Source organism: Xyrauchen texanus, chromosome 2 (genome assembly GCF_025860055.1).
Source record: "Xyrauchen texanus isolate HMW12.3.18 chromosome 2, RBS_HiC_50CHRs, whole genome shotgun sequence".
In the NCBI taxonomy this organism is placed as follows: Eukaryota; Metazoa; Chordata; class Actinopteri; order Cypriniformes; family Catostomidae; genus Xyrauchen; species Xyrauchen texanus.
The window spans coordinates 34791771-34815172 of NC_068277.1; the positions used below are offsets into that span (position 1 = coordinate 34791771).

General features: G+C 38.0%; 1 protein-coding gene across 1 annotated transcript in view; it reads right to left on the bottom strand.

Annotated features, from left to right (window-relative positions):
* Positions 1–1017: 1017 nt before the first annotated feature.
* Positions 1018–23402, bottom strand: part of LOC127618491 (alpha-ketoglutarate-dependent dioxygenase FTO-like) — a 219122-nt gene continuing 196737 nt past the window's right edge. The window contains exons 9-10 of the mRNA XM_052090974.1: positions 3522–3662; positions 1018–2415 (exon numbers count right to left, since the gene is read on the bottom strand). Coding sequence (XP_051946934.1) covers positions 2409–2415; positions 3522–3662 — 148 coding nt within the window. The 3' untranslated portion in view covers positions 1018–2408. The remainder of the gene's footprint in view (positions 2416–3521; positions 3663–23402) is intronic.

Genomic DNA, 23402 nt, shown 5'->3' on the forward strand with positions numbered 1-23402 from the left:
GTGTGTGTGTGTGTGTGTGTAAAAATATGGTATCACCCCGTCCTTGAGTAACACTCAAAAAATCTGCTCACCTAAACTGTAACATGATGGGTGAATGACATGAGAAGATGACCACAAGTGTCGTACAGAGATATTTTTAATGACTCTGTGTGTCTCTTGGAGTTTCATAAGCACAAAGACACATCAGTACATCAACAGCGTAAAGGTATGATCTTGTGTATTTATGAATGAAGTACTCTTGTTTTAAATTCACCCTGCTCGGCTTTCTGTTGCTATGACCTCCCCTGAACACTTTAAAATACTCATGATAACTTTTGTCAACTCTATAACCTGTGAATCTACTTTGTTAGCTAATTACACTGAGACATCAACATCATAAATATCTATATAGAATATACTAGACCAGAAGAATGCATTTTCAGGATTGCTGCGTGCTAGTTTCTCTGGCGCATAAGGTGGAAGAAGGAAAGTCTAAAAGTATTGTGTATAATTACACTCCAAAACATTGTTGAGATATAATCTTTAAATGTTGGCTGATATAATCAAAAGCTTTCCTTTTTCTTTCAGAGCATAAAACTCCAAATATGTCTCTGGGACAATGTGAATCAAAATGATGGAGCTGGTCACAGACCTTAATGGTCCTAAAATAGGTTTAATTTTCTTTCTGCAAAATATAATTTCTTCTTCTTTGTCTGTCTTTTTTTTCTTATTATTATTATTTTCATATCCAGATATGTTCTTGACCGGTATCATGATTTACCTGTATAAAACATTTCCTTTTTAGGTCATTAACAAAAACATCATAGAATGCTTAACATTTTCGTAGGTAATTTACATTTAAATATAAATATATAAAAAATCTAAAAATTATTTTCTAACCATTTGAATGTAAATGATCTGTTAAGCATTATATGTAATAATGTTCGCTATTACTAAAAGTTATATAAAATGTCACCCATATACAAAGTCAATTTCATGAAAAAAAATAAAATAAATAAATCAACTATGTACTGACTGATAAAACAGCATTGCTTTTTATTTCTATTATAACTAATGCTTTGCACACACAATGATTTTAGAAAAGCATTAGGGCCTGTGGCCTTCAGGAGTAAGTATACGGAAAAACACAATGAAAGAAAGATTATAAACCAACCTCACAGCATTTGCTCAGCAAAAACACAATGTTTGGCAACCAAAACTTCTAAAGTATAAGATACATTTAAGCATCTTCATCGAATAGTATCATATGGATCTTCTACATAAACACTAATGACATATAAAAACCTAAAAAGAAAAAGAAAGCTGCTTGGCATCGACATTCAATTCTTTTCATTCATTTAGAGGACGATAAGTGTGCTTTTCTTCATCCTTCATTCATTTAAATATGGTCAAGTGCACTCAGCATTCAGATATACGTAGGCAGGTGCTATTAAATGGTTAGGAGCCAATGAGCTGTGAAAATTATGCAATGCAAGGGGTGTAAGTTCTCTTGAAGAGTTCAGCAAGAGCTGCATATCAAAACTACTCAGCTTTGGTGAGAAACATCTGATGCGCGCACACGCAAGCACACACGAAAGCACGCAAGCACGCACGCACGCACGCACGCACGGAAGCACGCACGCACACACGCACCCTCATATTCATACCTTACCTTCTTCAACAGACGCATGCAAGAAAACACTTAAACACACTTGGGCATATTCATACACACTAAATCCTCAGACAATACGCCAGGAAAAGGGCAACTGCACACATATGACCCCTGTTAATGATGTCATAAATCTCACCCCATAATATCATATCCTTTTTAACTGGGATTATATCCTATTTTTCTCCTCAAAAGATGGCACGCAGACACACACACACACACACACACACACACACACACACACACACACACACACACACACACAAAGGAGAAGTGAATTGTGTATACTGTATACATCTATAGGATGCCTGTCCAAAAAAAGCTTCAAAGGATATATGGAGAACTGAAGTAAAACATACATACATTTATGGATATATACATATATTGATGGATAGTTATTGTATGCTGCAAGTGATATGTGTCCATGCAAGGTCATTGTAACACTACAGACTTTGTGAAAGCGATAGCAAACAATACTGATGGAAACAGGAAAAAAAAAAGTCCCATCCAGAAGTCCCCCTGTATTATTCCCCTTATCCAAGTATCCATCCGTCCATTAGACCTCAATGTTGTGTGTGAAGGTGAATGTTGGTCTTCAGTCAGGTGGAACAGGCCAGGTAAGGAGAAACTGACCAGGTGTGTTGTACTGTTTATATTGTCACCTGTAATCTCTCCACCATGGCATTTATATCTTATCGATCACCACATAACATTCTGTATCTCTCTGTCTCTCTCTCTCTCTCTTTTACTCACACCATCGTTACATCCTAGGAGGGAAGAAAAAAGTAAAAGTAAGTCACATTTATGTTTTATTGTTTCTCTCTGCAATGTTTTCTTGCACTGAAAACTCTAATAAGTTGACACTACTCAGTTAATTGAGTAAAACTCTTACCCTCAATTGAACTGAGTAATGACATCTCTAAAACTTGTGGTCACTAGATGCAAATAGACTTAACTCAGATTTGCTATTAAAATGAAGTTGTTACTACTTAATAAATGAAAATGAATGAATACAATTTAGGTCATTCAATAACAGCTTAAATCATGAAGATTAAAACTTTGACTAGGTCAGTTATTTAATAAACTTATTTCCCTCAAACATGCATAGACACCTGTACAATAGTTGCACATGCACAAGGAGAACTGAGATAGTGTTAACAAGGTCCAACTTGACAAAAGAGGACACAGATCACCCTAATGGTGACATCACATGAAACAACAGTATGCAACAAAACAACATAAACAATACAACGAAAAAGCTAAAACTTCTATAAAGTCTTTATGACAACTATTTAAATGCCCTGGCATGTTCCCTTGGACTAAGGAAACATAATTAAATAATTCAAGTGCAAGGCATTATGGGTATTCCCCATTGCCTCAATTTTATACCCAATGGTTTGAGTTACTAACACTTAAAATCTCAAGTCTATGGATTTTTAAGAAAAATAAGTTCAAGGACCATAGATGTTTTTTGAGCCCAAAGCTTGACATTTCAAGTAATGTTTAATTAAGACAACTTGATTTTTCCAATAATGACAACATAAGGCATAACAGTGTGTCATTTACACCATTCACAAACAACTCAAATGGAAAGACTCCAGATTTGGAAACATTATTTCAGGATTCCAACCCTTTTTTACATTGTCATTTCTAGAAAAACAGACCGTTTTTTCAGACCGTTCCACTTATTAATCCTTCAGACCGGACATCACTTTGGCTTTCAGTGTAGAAATTTATATAACTTTTCCATGACATGATTTTGGTAATTTCCATTACTTTTCCAGGCCTGGACAACACTATTTTGAAATTGCCTGACATTTCCAGGTTTTCCATGAATTTTCATAACAAATAATTTTGTGTAAATTCTCCTGACCTCCAAAGAAGTGACTCAACACGGTTGATGATGTCAGAGAGGTCGAAGGGTAGGGGCATGTCAGGATCTTCATTACTCCAAAAGGGTCGGTCAACAGGTGCTTCTTCGGAGGGTAATGTCTGTGCCAGGCTGGACCGGCATCTATGGGAACAAAAAGGTAACCATTTGATGTGTTCATTATATAAAATGTTAAAATTTATTAGACACAACATAAATAAAAGAGGGCTTCGCAGACCCTTTAAGGGTCTCCTAAAAAGGAAATTCTGTCATTTACTTAACCTCATGTTGTTCCAAACAGGTTTGATTATTTTCCGTGGTATACAAAAGGAGATGTTAGTCAGAATGTTAGTGTCTGATCGCCTCAGCCACCTTTCACTTTCATTGTATGGTATTAAAAAAGAGCAGCATCTACATGCTTTAAAATTGTCCATTTCTGTTCCACAGAAGAAAGTCATAGGTGTCTGGAACAAAATGAGTTAAATTGCCATTTGTATTGGCTTAGCATCCCCAGGCAAAATGTGTGTGAGTGTGATTACAGTGAGCGTATGTGAACGGATAATTTTGCCCTAAAGACACAAAGTGTGTGTTTGTCTCTCAGCACTCTAAACACTCATTTCCTGATATCTTTACAACACACAATAACCTGTCCTAATGACACGTTATAAAGAAGAGGAGGACTATACAGCCTGTATGTGTGTTTAAAAGGATATTCCAGGTTCAATATAAGTTGAGCTCAGAAAAAAATCATATTTGGAATAATGCTGACAAACTGCAAAAAGGTTATTTTGTCTCAAACCCTTTATAAAAACACAAACAAAAGTCGGAGTTCCAGGGAGGCACTTACAATGGAGGTGAATGGGGCAAATCCGTAAACGTTTACTCACTGTTTCAAAAATATAGCCACAAGACATAAACAATATGGATATTAACATGATTTGCGTGTCATAAAATTGCTTACTAAGCTTTTCTGTGTAAAGTTAAAGCCAATTTTACAGCTCCATTTCCATGGCAATGTAATGCCAAAAACCCTAAAACAACTGTAAAAACTATGATTTAAACAACTTTACAGCTGAAACAATACATGCATTTTAACAGAAGAATGAATATACAGGTAAATGCTTTTATACAATTAGAAGCTTCACATTTCTGCCTTTACAGTGCCTCACTGTGAACTTGTTTTATTTCTTTTCACAAATGCTGTCGATTGAGCTTAACTTGAATTGAACCCGCAATATTCCTTTATGTATGTGTTGTGTATGCATGCATGTGTGTGGTATGGAATCCTCCCCTTGTTCTTCCATTGAAAGAAGCCTCAGGAATGCACTTCTGCAATCCTACAAGTGTAAGCAGTGTAAATCACCATTTAAACACACCTGGCCAACACTGATTAATGCCTCAATCATTTACACCTGGGCAGGTGAAGCCTGTGGCTCTTTGATTTCACAGAGACACTTTGATGTTATTGCATTTCGTTCCAACAGCTGATTAATATACGCATAGTTATGTGTGGTTTTGACCTGAATATGACTATAGCTAATAAATATGACAAACTGGGCATGTAAGTGAGAATGTGTTGCATCTCTAATTGTAAGAAAGAAAGTAAGAAATGGAGAGAGAAAGAGGCACAACTTGCGGTGAATGCATAAATAAAAAATGCTGGAAAAGATGATCAAGACCTTTCAACTGGGCATATAAAGCCCTGTTAGGGTATCACTTCTGCTCAGCATTAAAGGTGTTGATGTGAGAATTTGCATTGTTTAGTGCTAAAAACTATGCAAGTTCTCTCGTAAACAAAAACCAAACCCGTAACGTACACCATACATAAGACTTGTAACGCAAGTTTTTATCAACTACCATCATACTTAAAAAGAACAGACAGAATATTTATTAAAACATTCAGAATAATAAAAAAAGAAATAAAAAAATCATGCAGGTTTGGAACATGAGGGTGAGAAAAAAATGACAATGTTTTTTTGGGTGAACTATTCTTTTTATTATAACTTTAATTAAGCCTTGTGTAGGCCCCCAAAGAGTGTAAACACTCAAAACATTGCTCCATTTGTTTCACCATATCAACGGCAATTCCAATGAAGTTTGGAATGGGCTAACCCTTTGACTGAACAATCTCATGGAAGGGGCGGTAAAAGTTTTTGTGAAACCTAGTTGGAAACAACCCTTATATTTGTAATTCCTGTTGGTTTAGAAATTACCCAATACACCTTTAAAGAAATGTTCTGCCATTAATTCAAGTTAAGCTCTTTCGGCAGCATCTGAAGATACTCAAAAAATTCCAATGGAAAATGCCAGACCAAACATTAACATTTCCACAAAAAACACAACATTTTACCAAATACATACTTGAAGTACTTCCAGACAAAGTATAAAAAAAAAAAACTAAAAAAAAAAATTATATATATATATATATACATAACTTACATCCTCTCATTTTCATCTGCTTTTATTTCCAGCAAACTTAACATGTGTAAATGTTTATGTTTGAACATAAAAAGATTAAACAATAAATACATAAACTGAACAAGTTTCACAGACATGTGACTAACAGAAATGGAATAACGTTAGGCCACAAGCTGCATTAAGTACTGCAGTGCATCTCTTCCTCATGGACTGCACCAGATTTGCCAGTTCTTGTTGTGAGATGTTACTCACACTCTAAGTCTAGACTAAAGACTCATCTAGCCAGACATACACCTAATTTATCCTTCAACTCACAATTAGGCTACTTTAGTTTGCAGGAACTAGAAACCAGAAACGGTGATCAATAACTCTGCAATATATTGAATGGAATCTATGCTAATAGATATGCAACCTCGGGACTCCTATCCTGAGGTCACCAGAACCGGCTGGATCCAGCTCCATTCCTGCTTCGTGTTGGACTCTACTGCTACGTGTCACTGAGTGATGATGACTAATCGGTCTAATGATGGACTACACTCTTGAAATGGAATACATAGACTATCAATTAATTGCCAACATCCTTCTTCAGCCAACTAACAAGGACAATTGCATCTATGTGAACTTCTGTTGTTAATCCAGGATGGACTTCAAAGACATCAGTCACTAATCTTACATTTCTTTCAAAATCTATGTTTAAGCACTGTCCCTTAACACTTACTTAGTTTAATCATTTTAAACCATGACTTGCACTATACATAAGTAATATTGGCATTCTATTCATGATGTTTGCCAGAGAGTAACTGGCCCTCAGAGTGAGTCTGGTTTCTCCCAAGGTTATTTGTCTCCATTAACCAACATTTTGTTTTCCTTGCCACATTCGACTTCAATGCTCAATGGGGTTATAAATACCTAATAATTATTATTTAATAATTTTTTTAAACACAATTCACAATTGGATTTGATCAAACTACACAATGATGACTCTAAGACATTATATATATATACAGTTGCCTCGATATTTGAGGAAGGGGGTCCCTCACAATTGGACCATTACATTTGGGGGTCCTTGGCATTTTGAAAACCTCAAGTCTAAATTGTCCTTTTTGGGCAGGACAACTTTTCTTGGTATATTACATTCTGATTATGCATTGTTCCCATAATTCCTGTAAGTCGAGTTTGCTCCATGTAACCAGTACTTTGCACTGTTACATTATGCCCCAAAAACATATCAGTGGGGGTGGGGGCATGGTGGAGCATTTGTCTGGGGAGAGGGAAAGTGGTAAAGCTTCACCCCTGGGTGAATATTATAACTAACAGAATATTTCTCTTGTTGTAGTGATCATGGAAGAGTGATAAAAGAGGAGCTGATGCCAGAGGATGAAGAGAGCTACATAGCATTACCCGCGTTAGAGTGTGAATACTATTCCTTTAAGTTCTTATTTTGTTTATATAATATATATATATATTGTCCTATTGTGTATTTCTATATATACTTTATTTTCTATTCACTTTTTATTCTATTCATTTTTTATTATTTCTGTCTTGTTGCTGTATTGTTTGTGCACTGGAAAGTTCTGTCACAAAGACAAATTCTTTGTGTGTGTAAGCATACTTGACAATAAAGCTGATTCTCATTCTGGTTATGCTAAAATGCTGTTGGTCCTCCACATGCCGGCAAAAGAGCGACGACCCGCCGAGGCATGGACTCTACAAGACCCCAGAAGGCATCCTGTATCTGGCACAAAGACATTAGCAGCAGACCGAGATTCAAATTCTGTAATTTGCGAGGTGGAGCCTATGTGGATCGGACTTGTTTGTCCAGCACATTTCACAGATGCTCAATTGGATTGAGATCTGGGAATTTTGGACAACACCAGGACAACAACTTGAACTCTTCATCATATTCCTCAAACCATTCCCGAACAATGTGTGCAGTGTGGTAGGGCCCATTATCCTGCTGAAAGAGGCCACTGCCATCAGGGAATACCATTGCAAAGAAGGGGTGTACCTGGTCTACAACGATGCTAAGGTAGGTGGCACGTGTCAATCTGATGTCCACATGAATGGCCGGACCCAGGGTTTCCCAACAGAACATTGCTCAAAGCATCAGACTCCCTCCACCGGCTTGTCATCTTCCCACAGCGCATCCTGGTGCCACTTCCCCAGGTAAAAACACACATGTCCATGGCCATCCACGTAATGTAAAAGAAAACGTGACTCATCGGACAAGGCAACCTTCTTTCGATGCTCATGTGCCCATTGTACGTGCTTTCAATGGTGGACAGGGTTCAGCATGGGCAATCTGACCGGTCAGCGGCTATGCAGCCCCAAACGCAGCAGGGTGCGAAGCAACACATTCCTCCTGTAACCATCATTAAAATTTTCTGTGACTTGTGCCACAGTAGACCTGTCGGTTCGGACCAGATGGGATTGCCTTTGTTGCCCTAGTGCTTTGATGAGCCTTGGGCATGCAACACCTTGTGGCCGGTTTGTGGTTTGTCACTCCTCGGTTCACTGTAAGTAGGTATTAACCACTGCTGACCGGGAGCACCCCACAAGCCAAGCCGTTTCAGAGATGCTCTGACCCAGCTGTCTGGACATAACAATTTGGCCCTTGTTAAAGTCGCTCAGGTGTTTACTCTTGCCCATTTCTCCTCCATTCAACACGTTGACTACGAGAAGTTATCGCTTGTCATCTAATCTATCCAGACCTTGACATGTGACCTTGTTAGGAGATGATCAATGTTATTCGCTTCACCTGTGAGTGGTCACAGTGTATATTTGTTTGTTTTTACAAAAAGTGGGTCAAAATGATTGCCTGTGGTAATTAACAGTATGCTAATCGATGTCAATATCGATACAGCTTAACTTGTATTGAAACTGTAATCTTCCTTTATCATGGAAAAATGTGCTACAATCAAACATTCACAATGCCTACCAAAACAAATTTGTCACTCATAATCACAGGCCCAGAGTAAACAATCATCTGCTTATCCACCCAACGGCTGCAGGTGTGCCCAAAGGAAGCCAGTGTTATATATGAGTGTGTGCAGTCCGGCAGTCAGAGGACAGCTCCTCTCTGACACTATTTGTGGTTATATATTTTGTAAGGGCCACTTAATGGTGGAGTGGCTCTCCTGTTAAGTGCTGTCTTCCCAACAGCACTGGCCACTTGAGAGGCTGCATTACATGCAGAGGGTGGAATTAGCATATCACACTTCAATATATCATCCTCATATTGCATCAGGGCTTGACAATAACATCCGTTAACATGCGCTAAGTACCCTAATGTAGCACATCAGTTCATAAATAATATGAGGGCCCATTCTTTGTGTGTGTGTTATATGTGCGTGTGTTTAAACTCTTTCATTATTTACTGTATTATTGGAAGAGACAGAAAAGAGATTATTTATAACTAAATACAGTAGACTGTGGTGAAAGAGATCATGAGTATACAGTATTATTATTGAGTTCAGCAATTATAATTATAATTATTATGAATATATATATATATAAATACACTCACCTAAAGGATTATTAGGAACACCATACTAATACTGTGTTGAGCCCCTTTCGCCTTCAGAACTGCCTTGCTGAAAGCATTCTTTAGAAATGTTGGCCCATATTGAAAGGATAGCATCTTGCAGTTGATGGAGATTTGTGGGATGCACATCTAGGGCACGAAGCTCCCGTTCCACCACATCCCAAAGATGCTCTATTGGGTTGAGATCTGGTGACTGTGGGGGCCATTTTAGTACAGTGAACTCATTGTCATGTTCAAGAAACCAATTTGAAATGATTCGAGCTTTGTGACATGGTGCATTATCCTGCTGGAAGTAGCCATCAGAGGATGGGTACATGGTGGCCATAAAGGGATGGACATGGTCAGAAACAATGCTCAGGTAGGCCGTGGCATTTAAACGATGCCCAATTGGCACTAAGGGGCCTAAAGTGTGCCAAGAAAACATCCCCCACACCATTACACCACCACCACCAGCCTGCACAGTGGTAACAAGGCATGATGGATCCATGTTCTCATTCTGTTTACGCCAAATTCTGACTACCATCTGAAAGTCTCAACAGAAATCGAGACTCATCAGACCAGGCAACATTTTTCCAGTCTTCAACTGTCCAATTTTGGTGAGCTCTTGTAAATTGTAGCCTCTTTTTCCTATTTGTAGTGGAGATGAGTGGTACCCGGTGGGGTCTTCTACTGTTGTAGCCCATCCGCCTCAAGGTCGTGCGTGTTGTGGCTTCACAAATGCTTTGGTGCATACCTCGGTTGTAACGAGTGGTTATTTCAGGCAAAGTTGCTCTTCTATCAGCTTGAATCAGTCGGCCCATTCTCCTCTGACCTCTAGCATCAACAAGGCATTTTCGCCCACAGGACTGCCGCATACTGGATGTTTTTCCCTTTTCACACCATTCTTTGTAAACCCTAGAAATGGTTGTGCGTGAAAATCCCAGTAACTGAGCAGATTGTGAAATACTCAGACCGGCCCGTCTGGCACCAACAACCATGCCACGCTCAAAATTGCTTAAATCACCTTTCTTTCCCATTCTGACATTCAGTTTGGCGTTCAGGAGATTGTCTTGACCAGGACCACACCCCTAAATGCATTGAAGCAACTGCCATGTGATTGGTTGATTAGATAATTGCATTAATGAGAAATTGAACAGGTGTTCCTAATAATCCTTTAGGTGAGTGTATATATATCTTTGGCTGAACTTGATTAAATTGTGGACAGTGGTTTTACTTGTTTCAAAATAGTAATTTTAAGTTAAGAAAACTATGTAATTTAAACACAAAGAGTTTAAACACAAAGAGTTTAAACACAAAGAGTTTGTTTAGAAAGAACATAGATATATTGGGTAAACCCAACAAAATTAGACGTCACTGTGACTCAAATAATTATATATTTTTTTTATGTTCTAACTAGTGAAAGTGAATGTTAGCATGCTTCATACAAGCTCGTTGGAAGCAATACAGAGTATAGTTTAGTAACTATGCTATGGCTAGCACAGCATTTACTCAACAAAGAGAGCAATCAATTTCATGCGCAATGTTTACCTGTTCATCATTAGCTCAAGCTCCATTCTTCACCATAATAGTAACTCCCAAATCTCCAACATAACATAAACTCTTCTAAATCTCAACATAACAAAACATGAAACACTTACAAATATCCTCCTTTATATTCATCTTGTGCAAAAACACATAAAATAACACTTGCAAAGCATGCTGGGAAATGGAAATCCCCTGCCCAGTTTCATCAACGATACATTAACACCACAAAATTTTTTTGGAGTTAGAACTCAAAAGGATTATGATTACTTCCATTTTTCAAATTCAAATGGATAGAAAGCAATGAAATATGAAAATGTTTTCTAGATTTGTGTAGCTTTAATTCATTTAGTAAATAGAACAAGCAGAATAATTTTTTCTTAGACTGTATGGTCAGAATAAACATAAAGTCAATCTGTTCCTGTAACTCAACATCAAGGGCATGGGGTCCAATCCCAAGAAACACATACTGGAAAAAAGTAATGCTTGAATAAGCATCTTGAATCACCTACAATTCATGGATTTACTCGATTATTCATTGATTCAAAGAATCATTCAGTCATTTATGTTGATGAGATACACACGTCCACCAAAGTCATGTTATTCTATGTCACATTTACTTCCACATTCAATGGTAAAGAGTAAATAGTGTGTATGTGTGTGTCTGTGAACCGTTTGAAGTATATTTGAAAGTGTATGCCAACCATCCATACAGATTAACCTCTCTCAGATGCAGTCTACCTCTCCCATCTGACCCGCGCTCAGGAGAGATCGACGTTACAATCAGTCATTTCAATTTGCTCTGAAACCCTATAACCCTACAGCCAGGCCTGCTGGAATAGCAAGCTAATGTGGCGGGAGGGAGATCTATCACCTCTGTTCTTCTGGGGGGCCGGCTCACACACTCTCTCCCACACACACGACACATATTCAACGCACTTGAACTTCGACTCCGGTCCACGCACACAGCGTGCAACACACACAAAGCCGACCCACACCCCAGCTGAAACTAACCACTTTAGCTAAAGTGAGTGTTAATTATGGACAGTCAAAGCAGTCAATAAAAGGTTAATGCAAGAGGCAGTGGATAAATTCCTTTAAGCATTGCATCACTAGGCCATCTCTGGGCCGCATACATGGCTCTCTCTTTGTCTGATCAATACATTTTACTGTAATGTTCTACGCATCGATTTCCCTCTCTCGCTGTATCTTCCTCCAACTGAGATAAACTAGAGGACAGGGGGAGGAAGAGCGAGAGAGAAAAAAAAGAAAGATAAATGAAATGATTAAAACCTCTTTTCAGTTGGACTTTCTCTCATTTTGACATATCGCTGTGGTATAATGAGCTGTGCTGGACTTCACCTCTAAGGTCGTACATAACTTAAAGGGAGTAAAATGCTCTTATTAGACAACATCAGAGCTTCTGCCCGCCACCATTACGCTGATAGATGTAGGGCTAAAATGCTGGGTACACAGACAGGAGACAATGCTAATTGCATTTGCCCACCAGGAGATCATTTACTGCCACACAGCTGCAAATGGGCCTGGTTGATTACAGGACATTACAGAAAGGTTACACCATGTGCTATCCTGTATCTGCATGTGATAAGCACCATTTGTACATTGGCTTATTTATGCAATGTACCCATTGTGAAATATACAGATATTTCATGGTGTTTCGCATAGGAAAGTGGAGATATTTTTTCATATCATATCAGGGTGTTTGTGTGAGTGTCGGTGTGTAGTTTTACTGTTTTTGGCAGTGATTGGGCACATTTGGAAAATGTCATCATTCGAGTCATGCAAAAACAAGTGAGCTGATTATAAATCATGGTTTGGCTCTAAGGCCCATGAAGGCAAACAGTTCTCCAATATAAGAGTAAGAACAAGCACACAGATAACATCTTCAACAGATTCAACCCTTCAGATAGTCTCATTTGACACAATAAAAATAGTTTGTCTGGTTATAAACATGTTCTTGTTTCTGAAGTGAACTGGAACTGATTTGGGGTTCCTGTAGCTCAACTAATAGTGCATGACATAATACCCACATTATGTGTCCCATAAACAACTCTAAATGCATAGATGAACATATGAATGTAACTAAAATGAAATATCATGAACGTTACCCTAAGTCAGCACTGTGTTTGACTGGGATTATTTACATTTTACATTTACATTTACGCATTTGGCACACGCTTTTATCCAAAGCGACTTACAGTGCACTTATTACAGGGACAATCTCCCCGGAGTTAAGTGCCTTGCTCAAGGACACAATGGTGGTGGCTGTGGGGATAAAACCAGCAACCTTCTGATTACAAGTTATACACTTTAATTTGATTTAGAGGAAGAGTTCTCCCTAAAATCTAAATAAATTAAACATTTATTCACAATCATTCACACTTCCATTCTCATGCAGAACACATAAGGGGATGTTTTAATATCATGGTCTATCTGTTCAATACAATGGCTGTTGATTGGGACACACTATACAGTTTAAAAAAGGACCCACAATTATCATAAAAGTAGTCCATGTGACTCGTGGACAATATTCCAGGTCTTCCGGAGATATATGACAGGTTTTGTTGAGAAACAGCAAACGTAATTTTGTAGTTAAAATGTTGACATTGGTTCTTGAGCGTTATGACAAGCTCATTCATGCGATAACTTGTATTTTTTTAGGGCTAAAACAAAGCAACTTGTTTTTAAGCACCAAAGTCTATTGTTTGCCTTCAGAAGACTTGGAATATGCACAGAATACTAAGTTGAATGGACTACTTTTATTATACTTTTTGGTTCTTTATTACGTTTTTAAATGAGTCACTATCAACTGTAATTGTATTGAAAAGATGGACTAGAATATTTATTTAAACATTTCCTTTTGTGTTCTGCATAAAAAAAAAATACAGGTTTGGAACGGCATGAAGGTGAGTAAATCATGACAAAATGTAAATTTTTGGATGAAAAGTTTAGAATTGAATTGACATGATTTGTCACTGAGTTTTATGATTAGTCAATTTTATAGAGTGTCTGTGAGAAACAGTGTACCCATCCTCATTTGTGCATCTTTACAGCACTAAAACAAGTCTGTGTATGTATAAGTGCACAATCAGTTTCAGAATCACCAACAGTACAGGCAGCTTTGTTAGTGTGTTTGTGTGGGTGCGTGTGTGTGGGCAAATGAGTGGCATGTGATCCTTTCAAACCTCTTTAAAAAAACAGGATAATAAAACTAGCAACTGATCTACCATTTCCTCTAATTAATGGCTGCAGAATTTTTTTATACATCTTTCTTTTTTCCTTTCCATGTGTGTGAGCGGGTTAAGAGACAATGAGTGGAGCTATATCTGGGAGGAAGGCAAAGAGTCCACCAGTGACTGGAGGTCTCATGCATCTGTACAGCAACAGCTCATAATAGACCACATGAAACAAGCTCTCTCAAGCTCTTGTGCATGACCCTGGGTGTGTGTATGACACACAAACACACAGACACAAAGCGTTCACAGGCATAAGAATGGGGACAGACCCAGCCGGCACATCTCCAGTCAGACGGGCATGTTTGATGTGGTGAGAGCGGGTGTCTGGGTCCCAACCCACCCAGATGATATGAAAAACACACACAGCGGTGGCCTCTAAACAGCTCTCATATTTGGGGTTTAAAAAAAGGGCTGATTTCAGAGGAGGCCACTGCTGTCTCTGAACTCTCAAAACCAGGTGGACGTCTATTACCCTATTAACACCGTAACAAATTACCCCACATGCCCCAGCTATAGCCCCCCTCGGGCCACGTGAAAGAACGCAGCCAGATGTCAATACCAGCACCAGGTAACAGCACATTTAACACTCAGAGACAGGTGGTAATAAAGAGAAATGTACACACAAACGGCAAAATAAAGAGGTTTGCAGTCCGTCAGTCAGAGTGGTCTGCAATGTTGCAGTATCAAAAGTACTAATAAAACAGTGAAATTACTTTAATAAAATAATTGAACAAAATCAGAACTGTTTTTGCAATTATTACAAATGCCAATAGGCAAATTATTGTGTAATGTGAGCTAAAATAAAGGTCAGATTGAAAAGATCTGAGTCTGTATCTCTGACCTACTGCTGATTCGTCCGACTGTGATTCATTTAATTTGCTGCCAATAACATACATCACCTTTTGTTGCTAAGTTTTTGATCATGTGTTTATAGCCTCTTGTCTAATGACCATCAGGCTTAACTCCATTGAAATCTAATTGTAGAAGTATCAGCCACAGACTCCCACTGACACATGGCTTCAATAGCACTCTATGTGTAACGCATCCACTGACTACTCTTGACATACTCATGTAGAAAAAAGCAGCATGACTGATGTGTGATATTTTAACGTTTTATTTGTTCAAATATTTAAATGCACGAAGACTGATCTTTAACATATATACATTATTAGTACATATATTAAAGCTGCATTACGGAACTTTGGGCTCTATAGTGACATCTATGGCTGAAACCTAAAATTGCAAGCAAATTGCGGCGAAATATTATAGACGGTTGTGTCTCCAAGTAGGTATAGATGTAGGCCAGAGACATCCAAATGGGGCAGAATCTCCCAAACAGGGCAGAGTTACTCCAGAAGGGGTGTGGTTACTCCGAAAGGGGGCAACACTTCCAAACATGGTTAATGTTTGGGAAAGTGTTAGGTTAGGGGCTCTTTGTGGCCTTGTTCCAAATGGCACCCTCCACCCTTGCAGTCTAACTCTGAATGCAGACCGATGAGGTGCCAGTCAGCAAGTCCATGAGGGAGCATGAGTGGTAAAAGTGTGTATTTGGGACAGACTTCAATACTTCAATCAGATTAAGCATTTTTTTGCATAATGTTTTATATACTCTACATGCAGTTTTACAAATGATTACTGGAAAAAGTCATGGCATTGATAGAGAGGGTAAAGGAACACATTTTAAAGTCACTATTTAATATTTGTTTTTAAATGTTTGTTTTAAATGATTTCAAGCAACACACTGACAATAAGAAATTAGATAATTTAATCAAGAACCTTTGAAAAACAAAGCGCATCTACAACTACAGCAACAAAACCCCATCATTTTAAATATATAGAGAACAAATAAACATGATTCAGACACATAGATGGTTACAGACTGGTGCTTAGAACACAGTAAAATGCGTAGAAATAACATACCACCATATATTCACAAAAATAGCTATAGAATACATACTGCTGCAGGTATAAATATCGCTGTTAGACCAAATGTTGCAATATCAATAAATATAAGCAATCTTACAAGCTACAGCCATGTGCATTAAATTATTATGTCCTTTTTTAATATTTCAGATACTCACCATAATTCTAAAATCCTTTTTGAAACAACAATAGCAAAGGTTTAATGTTAGGTTACTTACGTTTATGAATGTAAAACTTCCCCAAGAAAAACTATTCAATAAACTGAATATGAATAATTCCACATCACTGGAAAATTAAATAATACAAAGTTTTGAACCAGTTCTACACATCAGACTTAAAAGTTATACTATATACACATAATAAGCAAGTGATCTTCCATTGACATTCAGTAAAAACAATTTTTAAAATAACATTTTAATCCCCAATTGTTCATTGCCTTGTCCACCATGTTTGTTCCTCTAGCTGGGAAACCCCACTCAGCTGTGATTGGTCAAGAGGATCAGTAGTGATGAATGTTGGGTAATTGTCTGCAATGACACTCGTAAGCACCCGTGGGAGCACTAAAATGTCAAATGGGACACCCAAGATCGGATCATTTTACTGAGTTGGGTCTTGAGTCTAGTTCAGCAAAAATGAACGAATCTAATTTGAGCAGAATTAAATTAAAATGTTACATTTTCAATAGCCAAATCCCCCAACACATCTACATATGCAAACTTTGATCATAGTCCCAATAAGGAAAAAATTATATTGCAGCCAAGGACAAATTATGAGAAACAGAAAGATTAGTTCACCTCAGGAATCTTCTTGTCCAAGTCATTCATTGTTTCTGCAGTGCATAGTGTATACGGCTGTCACATGACAAAAGAACGAACGACTCGGAAAAAAAAGAGAGTTGAAAGGTCTAATCATTTCTTTTCCTGTACAGCGCCTATGCGGTTTTCACGTAACAAACGAATGGAGATTGTGCAAATACACATGTGCGGCCAACACAAAATGAACAAATCACTCTCTGAGACTACTCGTTCTTCTGAGTCACATAAAAGGTTAATTCAAAAATTTGTAATTTATTAACTTTAAAAAAGTTTGCAACTGATTACCTCAGATTTTTTGAGTTCTGCTAACTTATTCGGATTTACAGTGCAGTTCTGTTAAATTCAGCTTTATGGGTAGAGGGCAGTGTCCCTTTAGACACTGGACACAATGTCCCACCTAGGCCATGAACATTTGCAGTGTCCCTTTGGATCTCAACAATACAAAAACAAATAGTGTTGCCATTTGTTCTGCTCGACCCGCTCTGACATGTCCAAGCATTCCGTTTTGTCACCTATTGAGGTGACAGTCAGTCTATTACATCATTTTGATATGCTGGGCCAAAACTAATAAGTGACTTTAAAAGACACTTGAGTTTTTCACTCAGATGGTGTTTATTTACATTGCCTGGAAGAAATATGGAAAGGTTCAGAGAATGAAAAGACACAAGTGTGTGTGTGTGTGTGTGTGTGTGTGTGTGTGTGTAGAGAGAGAGAGAGAGAGATGCCTGAGGGTGAGTAGGTTATAAGGTTCTGTATATTTGTAGTTCTTCACAGGGGAGTATTTGATGGCCAATACATCTTAGAGTGATCAGGAAGTGCATAAAAGCAAGGCTGGAAACATGAACACTGCATTTAACATGTTAAATGTCTGAATGCCACATCACTGCCATGAAAACATCTTGTTCTGACAAACTTGCCAGTAAAACAATCACTATTATGGATACATACAAAAACTTATACCTTTGTATTTTCATAGACCAACACAACACATACTTTACACTTATGGACACAAAACGGTGTGATGAGTAGGCCTGGTCTGACAGATATATCGGTACCTCAGTGACCCGAACCGGAACACAGTCATGTGACCAGGGACAATATGTCCACAGTCACCACCTGTTGTCAGGTGACAATAGCATCATCATACAGTTAGCTAATTACAGATGGATGGATAGACGGACGGATGGAATTATAATTAAAATTATAGCTGCAAGCATCAATCAATGGGCCCAAGAACTGTGGGCCCATTTCTTCCTGGCGGCTTTAGTAAAACAATGCATACATTTTTTTTAAGCGATTTGTGTAAATGTAAATAGATTTTTTTTAAAGACTCTTGTAAGGGCCACACTTTCTGCTGCCAGTAGGTGGCGCTATGAACGTGACCCACAGTAGATTCATCAATGTGATCAGCCCTCAAAGCCAAACATATTTTGTCAATTTTGAAGTAAATCACACAATGCAAGCAGAAGATATGAGACAATTATTTCTTCCTATTTTTTTGTTAGTTTATCGCATCATCATGGCACGTTTGAAATATCAAAAATCTGTACACAATTCAGCATCTTCAATGTCTTGGCATGATGTTGCCCACATTTGGTGCCTGTCAAATAAATCCCCTAGGAGGAGTATTTAAAATTCCAGAGCATCCGTTTTTCAAACAATGCAACATGGCAGGCTTCCTATTGGGCAGAGCCTATGACTATGAGGGTGAAAGTTGCCCAGCTTGATGAGATCTATATGTGTACAAAATTTGGTGACTGTAGGTGAAAAGGCATGTGCTACAGAGCCTCCCAAAAATCCAATTTTAAGGGGCCGGCAGACAGCCTCCTCTTGAACCCCCATGTGAACTTTGTTGTTTGCAATCTTTAATGGCCGACCATTGTGATGTGTGTACAAATTTTCAGTAGTTTTTGAATATGTTAAGGGACCCAAAAGCCCCTGAAACCTTCACAAGTAGATTGCTAACAGTAATCCTTAGGAAAACAATAGGGCCTCTGCACTTACAGTGCACAGGCCCTAATAACAACTGTTGAAATGTTTAATCATTGGTTTTAAACAAGTGCAGTGGTTTCCACATGGATTGATTTCAACATGACTGATATATAGGTAAACTTTATTAGAAAGTAAGAGTGAGAGAAACCATCATATCTTCAGTGTTTAGAGAGAGCCTATTGTCAGAACCAATGTAAAGAACAATGGCAAAAACAATCCTCATAATGAGCTCTAACCAGGCAAGTACATACATATGCCAAATTAAATGGGTGACTGCAATAATGATGAATGGTGTGAAAGTGATGAGATGATTAAAATGTTGGGGGAAAAAAATGAATGATTTTTGGGGGTGATTCTTGTGTAACCCTGTATAATTATTCTATTGAAGCAAAATGCCATCTCATTATGAACAAATAGAGATGTTCTATTGACGATATACTTTTGTTTACCAACTTATAAAAGGCCATGGGAAATGTGCCACTAACATTTACCTAAACGTAAAGTGAGAGGACAGGACAGGCTAGTCTCAGTTACTAAGAAATAGTTGTGGTAGGAGAGCCGCAGGTGCTAACTGTCATGTTCTCACAAATGATAGCTGTTAATAAGGACATGTGAAATATAATGTGCTATGTGCAAATGGATCAGAAAAGATGATATCACAAAATGACACGGAAACAGAAAAAGAAAACAAGAGAGAGAGAGAGAGAGAGAGAGAGAGAGAGAGAGAGAGAGAGAGAGAGAGAGATGCATAAACATTTAAAAGCACATCCTGAGAAGCTTGCATTCTATTGCCTTCTACTCCATTTCGACTCCCAGTTTTTGAACACAAGAATGTGTCCATGTGTGAATGGCCCTGAGACAGAAAAAAAGGAAGAGTAAATGAAAGGAAGAACAGCTGAACTAATTCAGACAGCATCCACCAGGTGTTTGAAGTACTGAGTCAGCTGCTCCTCCTGCTGTGTGAATAGCGCTTTTGCAGTCTATTAAGTAAAGTGTAATTAAAACAGTGTGGCATTTAAAAGGCCATGAACTACCAACAATTTGTTTAAGGGAGTGGTCAGGCTAAGCAGGCCCCCAGGGCACTGCAACGAGCAGGTAGCAGTATCACAAACATGGGCAAGGGGAGAACGTGTGTTTATACAGTGTGTGTGTGTGTGTGTGTGTGTGTGTGTGTGTGATAGAGAGAGAGAGAGAGAGAGAGAGAGAGAGAAAGAGAGAAATAGAAAGAGCAAATTAAATGACACATTTTCTGTGTGCTTGTATGTGTGTAATGTGTTTGTTTAAAAGAACATGTGATAGGTATAGAAGGAAACTCAAAGCTTTCTAGTGTTTGTGTTAAAGGTAACAGAGCATTTAGTAAAAGGATAGATAAATATATGCTTGACAGAATCAAACAGGTTCTCTTTGTTGAAAACACAATGTATGTTTCACATCCATTGATATTAGGAAAGTAATTTGCTCTGTAATGAACCCAGCCCTTTGTTTACACAGAACAAGCTTTACTAACGTCAACACGCAAATGAAAAGTCACAATGAGGGCTTACGGAAGCCTTTGTATTTCTGCAGTGGCCTCATACCTTTAGGTCAAATAAGGACAAAGAGTCTAAAGAGTGAACATGAACAATTGAACTGGTAAAGGTTTTTAAAAAGTACAACAGGAATGCTCCAGTTCAAATAAAAATATATGACATAGGAAAGACATGTAATACTTCTCAGTTTCTACTAAAACTCTTTCATTGCAACACAACTGTAGCAAATAAGGACAAATAGAAAGAAAATAATTGAAAGACACGTAATTTCATTATTATTTTATAATCATTATAATATCATACAATATTCTTTTTAAGGCAACTATAATGTTCTATAATTTAATAAAAAATGACCATTTTCCACCGTCTTTCTGACCCTTAGAATTAAACAGCCACTGTATCTTTAAGACTCCCATTTAAGTGCCCTCTTCGCACATGCTGGTTTGCTAACTTTCCTATCCTTCAATAACACACTCTTTGCAATGCTTGCATTACATTGTGACAGGTTCACAAGACAAGTTGTTTCACCCAAACTGTTAAGTTCAGACTGAAATGATCAGGGATTGAAAATAAATTCTAATGTTTGGATCCATCAGAAGTTTTTGAAGAGTGGCAGGTGTATTGTAAAGAATGGTGAATTTTCTCACTTTTAGGAACATGTCTATCCTAAACATCTATCCAACTTCCTCCTTATTACCACATTGTGACTGGGCAAGTTTCTGATCAATCAATAAGTGTCATTGATGTGGAAATGTGGCTAATCATGTGTTAATCTAATTATCTATCTGTAGTCACCAAGTTGCGGAAGTTTAGAGTGAGCTAATATTTGCAGTTTAAAGCAATAGTTCACTGTAATAAATGTTAGTTTCCATGACAAGGGAGGAAGTGGGAAATGACAAGATCCAACTCAAAAGGGCTTTATTTCCCACAGCTTCACAGTCTATATATATATGTTCCACTTTTCAGTGGGCATACTAAAATAAATGCTTTTCAGCAATACAAATCACTCTCTGGAACACTCTGCTCCATGCAGCTCTCTCTCTCCCCTCTCTGTGGACTGGGCCGTCTTTTATCTCCCCTGAATCTCACTGTGCACATAGAAACAGTAATAAGTAAAAATTCAACTCAGGTGGATGTCCTTTCTGCTTTCTCCCAAGGCGGGCACTCGACCACGTCCTCACCTCCACATTTACCCAAAAATGAAAATATGCCATTATTTACTCACACTCATAATGCGCCAAACACGTATTACTTTCTTTGGAGGTGAGAAATCTTGGGTTTATTTTTCATATAATAAAGTCAACAAGCTCCAATAAGAAAATAATAAAAAAAACACGTTGATAAAATCAAACCTCATTGGTTCTTGCAACATGACATCTGGTCATGAGGTTTGATAAGAACCAATGAGGTTTGATGTCAACAATGTAGTTCCCAGATTTTAATTCAGCACTTATTGGCTGAATATCAACTTAAAGTTCATTCTGTTCATTACACGAAGTGATAGTATGATTTGTAATATAGTGTACGAGTTGTATTTATTACTGTGGTTTTATGGTGTTTTTTGCCATTTTTCGAATCACTTTTCACCTTCATTATATGGCAAATAAACCCAGTGAAGTATTTTTTAAAAAATCACCTTTTGTGTTCCACAGAAGATAAATCAGTGTGAGTAAATAATGACATAATTTTTATTTTTGGGAGAACTATCCCTTTATAATTTCCTTAAATGCTTTTTGAGTTTAGAGAAAGTTTTGAGTTTTGAAAGTTACAGTATATTTTCTTTGTGCAATGAACTCTTATGAAGGACAATTTGATTCCTCATGAAATGACCCCAAAGTTTTGTTAAGTATAATTTAGCAATGCTGTGTTTAGCAGCAGCAATCGTTTCCATGGCTCTGTGAGATTCCCATTACAGATGAATAAAACTGGACTTTAATCTCTCTTGAACTTTAGGGGATAACTGTGTTCATCCACAGAGTTCAGCTATGGGAGACATTGAGATGACTGGCTTAGGGGGTTAACTGTTGATCTGGAAACAGCAGGGTGGATTGCTAAAGGGGCTCAGTTGTCTGACACACAGACCCAAGGCCCAAGGCCAGTGCCTGAGAGAAAACAAGCATGGTCCAGACAGTGCTGTGAATCCAAGAGATTGCACTTTTCACAACTGATTAGCCTCTGCATTCTTGGAACGACATAACCAACATAAATTACAGAAAGTTATCATCTGTCTGTCTGTCTGTCTCTCTCAAGACTAAAGGCTGTGTATGAATGAGAGAATGGAGTGGAAGAATAAAAAATGGGCAGCAGGGAGGATGGAGATTAATAGAGAGGTAGAGAAGAGAAGAGTGGTAGGTTGGGGGGGGGAGGGGTTCTTGAGGGTCAGTCTCTCAAGGGACTCCTAACATACTGAGTACAACATCAACATGTCACCATCCATTACCCCTCGTTCCTGTAAATCAGAGGAGCCTGCAGCCTCTTCAGGCCTAATGACTCCTGACTCACTCTGTCCACCACCAGCCAGTCACTGCACACTGCTGGAACAGACAGAAAATCATTCAGCAGCTTGCATGGATGAATATTTGATGGGGAGAGAGGATTTTTGCCCATGGTGAATAAGAACACAGCATGTGTGTGTATATATTTGTGTGTCTGCGTGGCATTAGCTTTAATACAGCTGAACATCTAAACACAAGCCAGACAACTATTTTAAGGAAGAAAAACTAAACAAACTGCAGACATCTATAAAACATATTCCCTGAGGTATCTTCTTCAAATGCTTAATAAACCTCTTTCTATGAAAAAAAAATATTCCACTGTTAGCATCTATCAGTGCTTATTTGAGGTCATCTTCGGTCAGAGGACAAATGTACCATCTTAAAGGAATA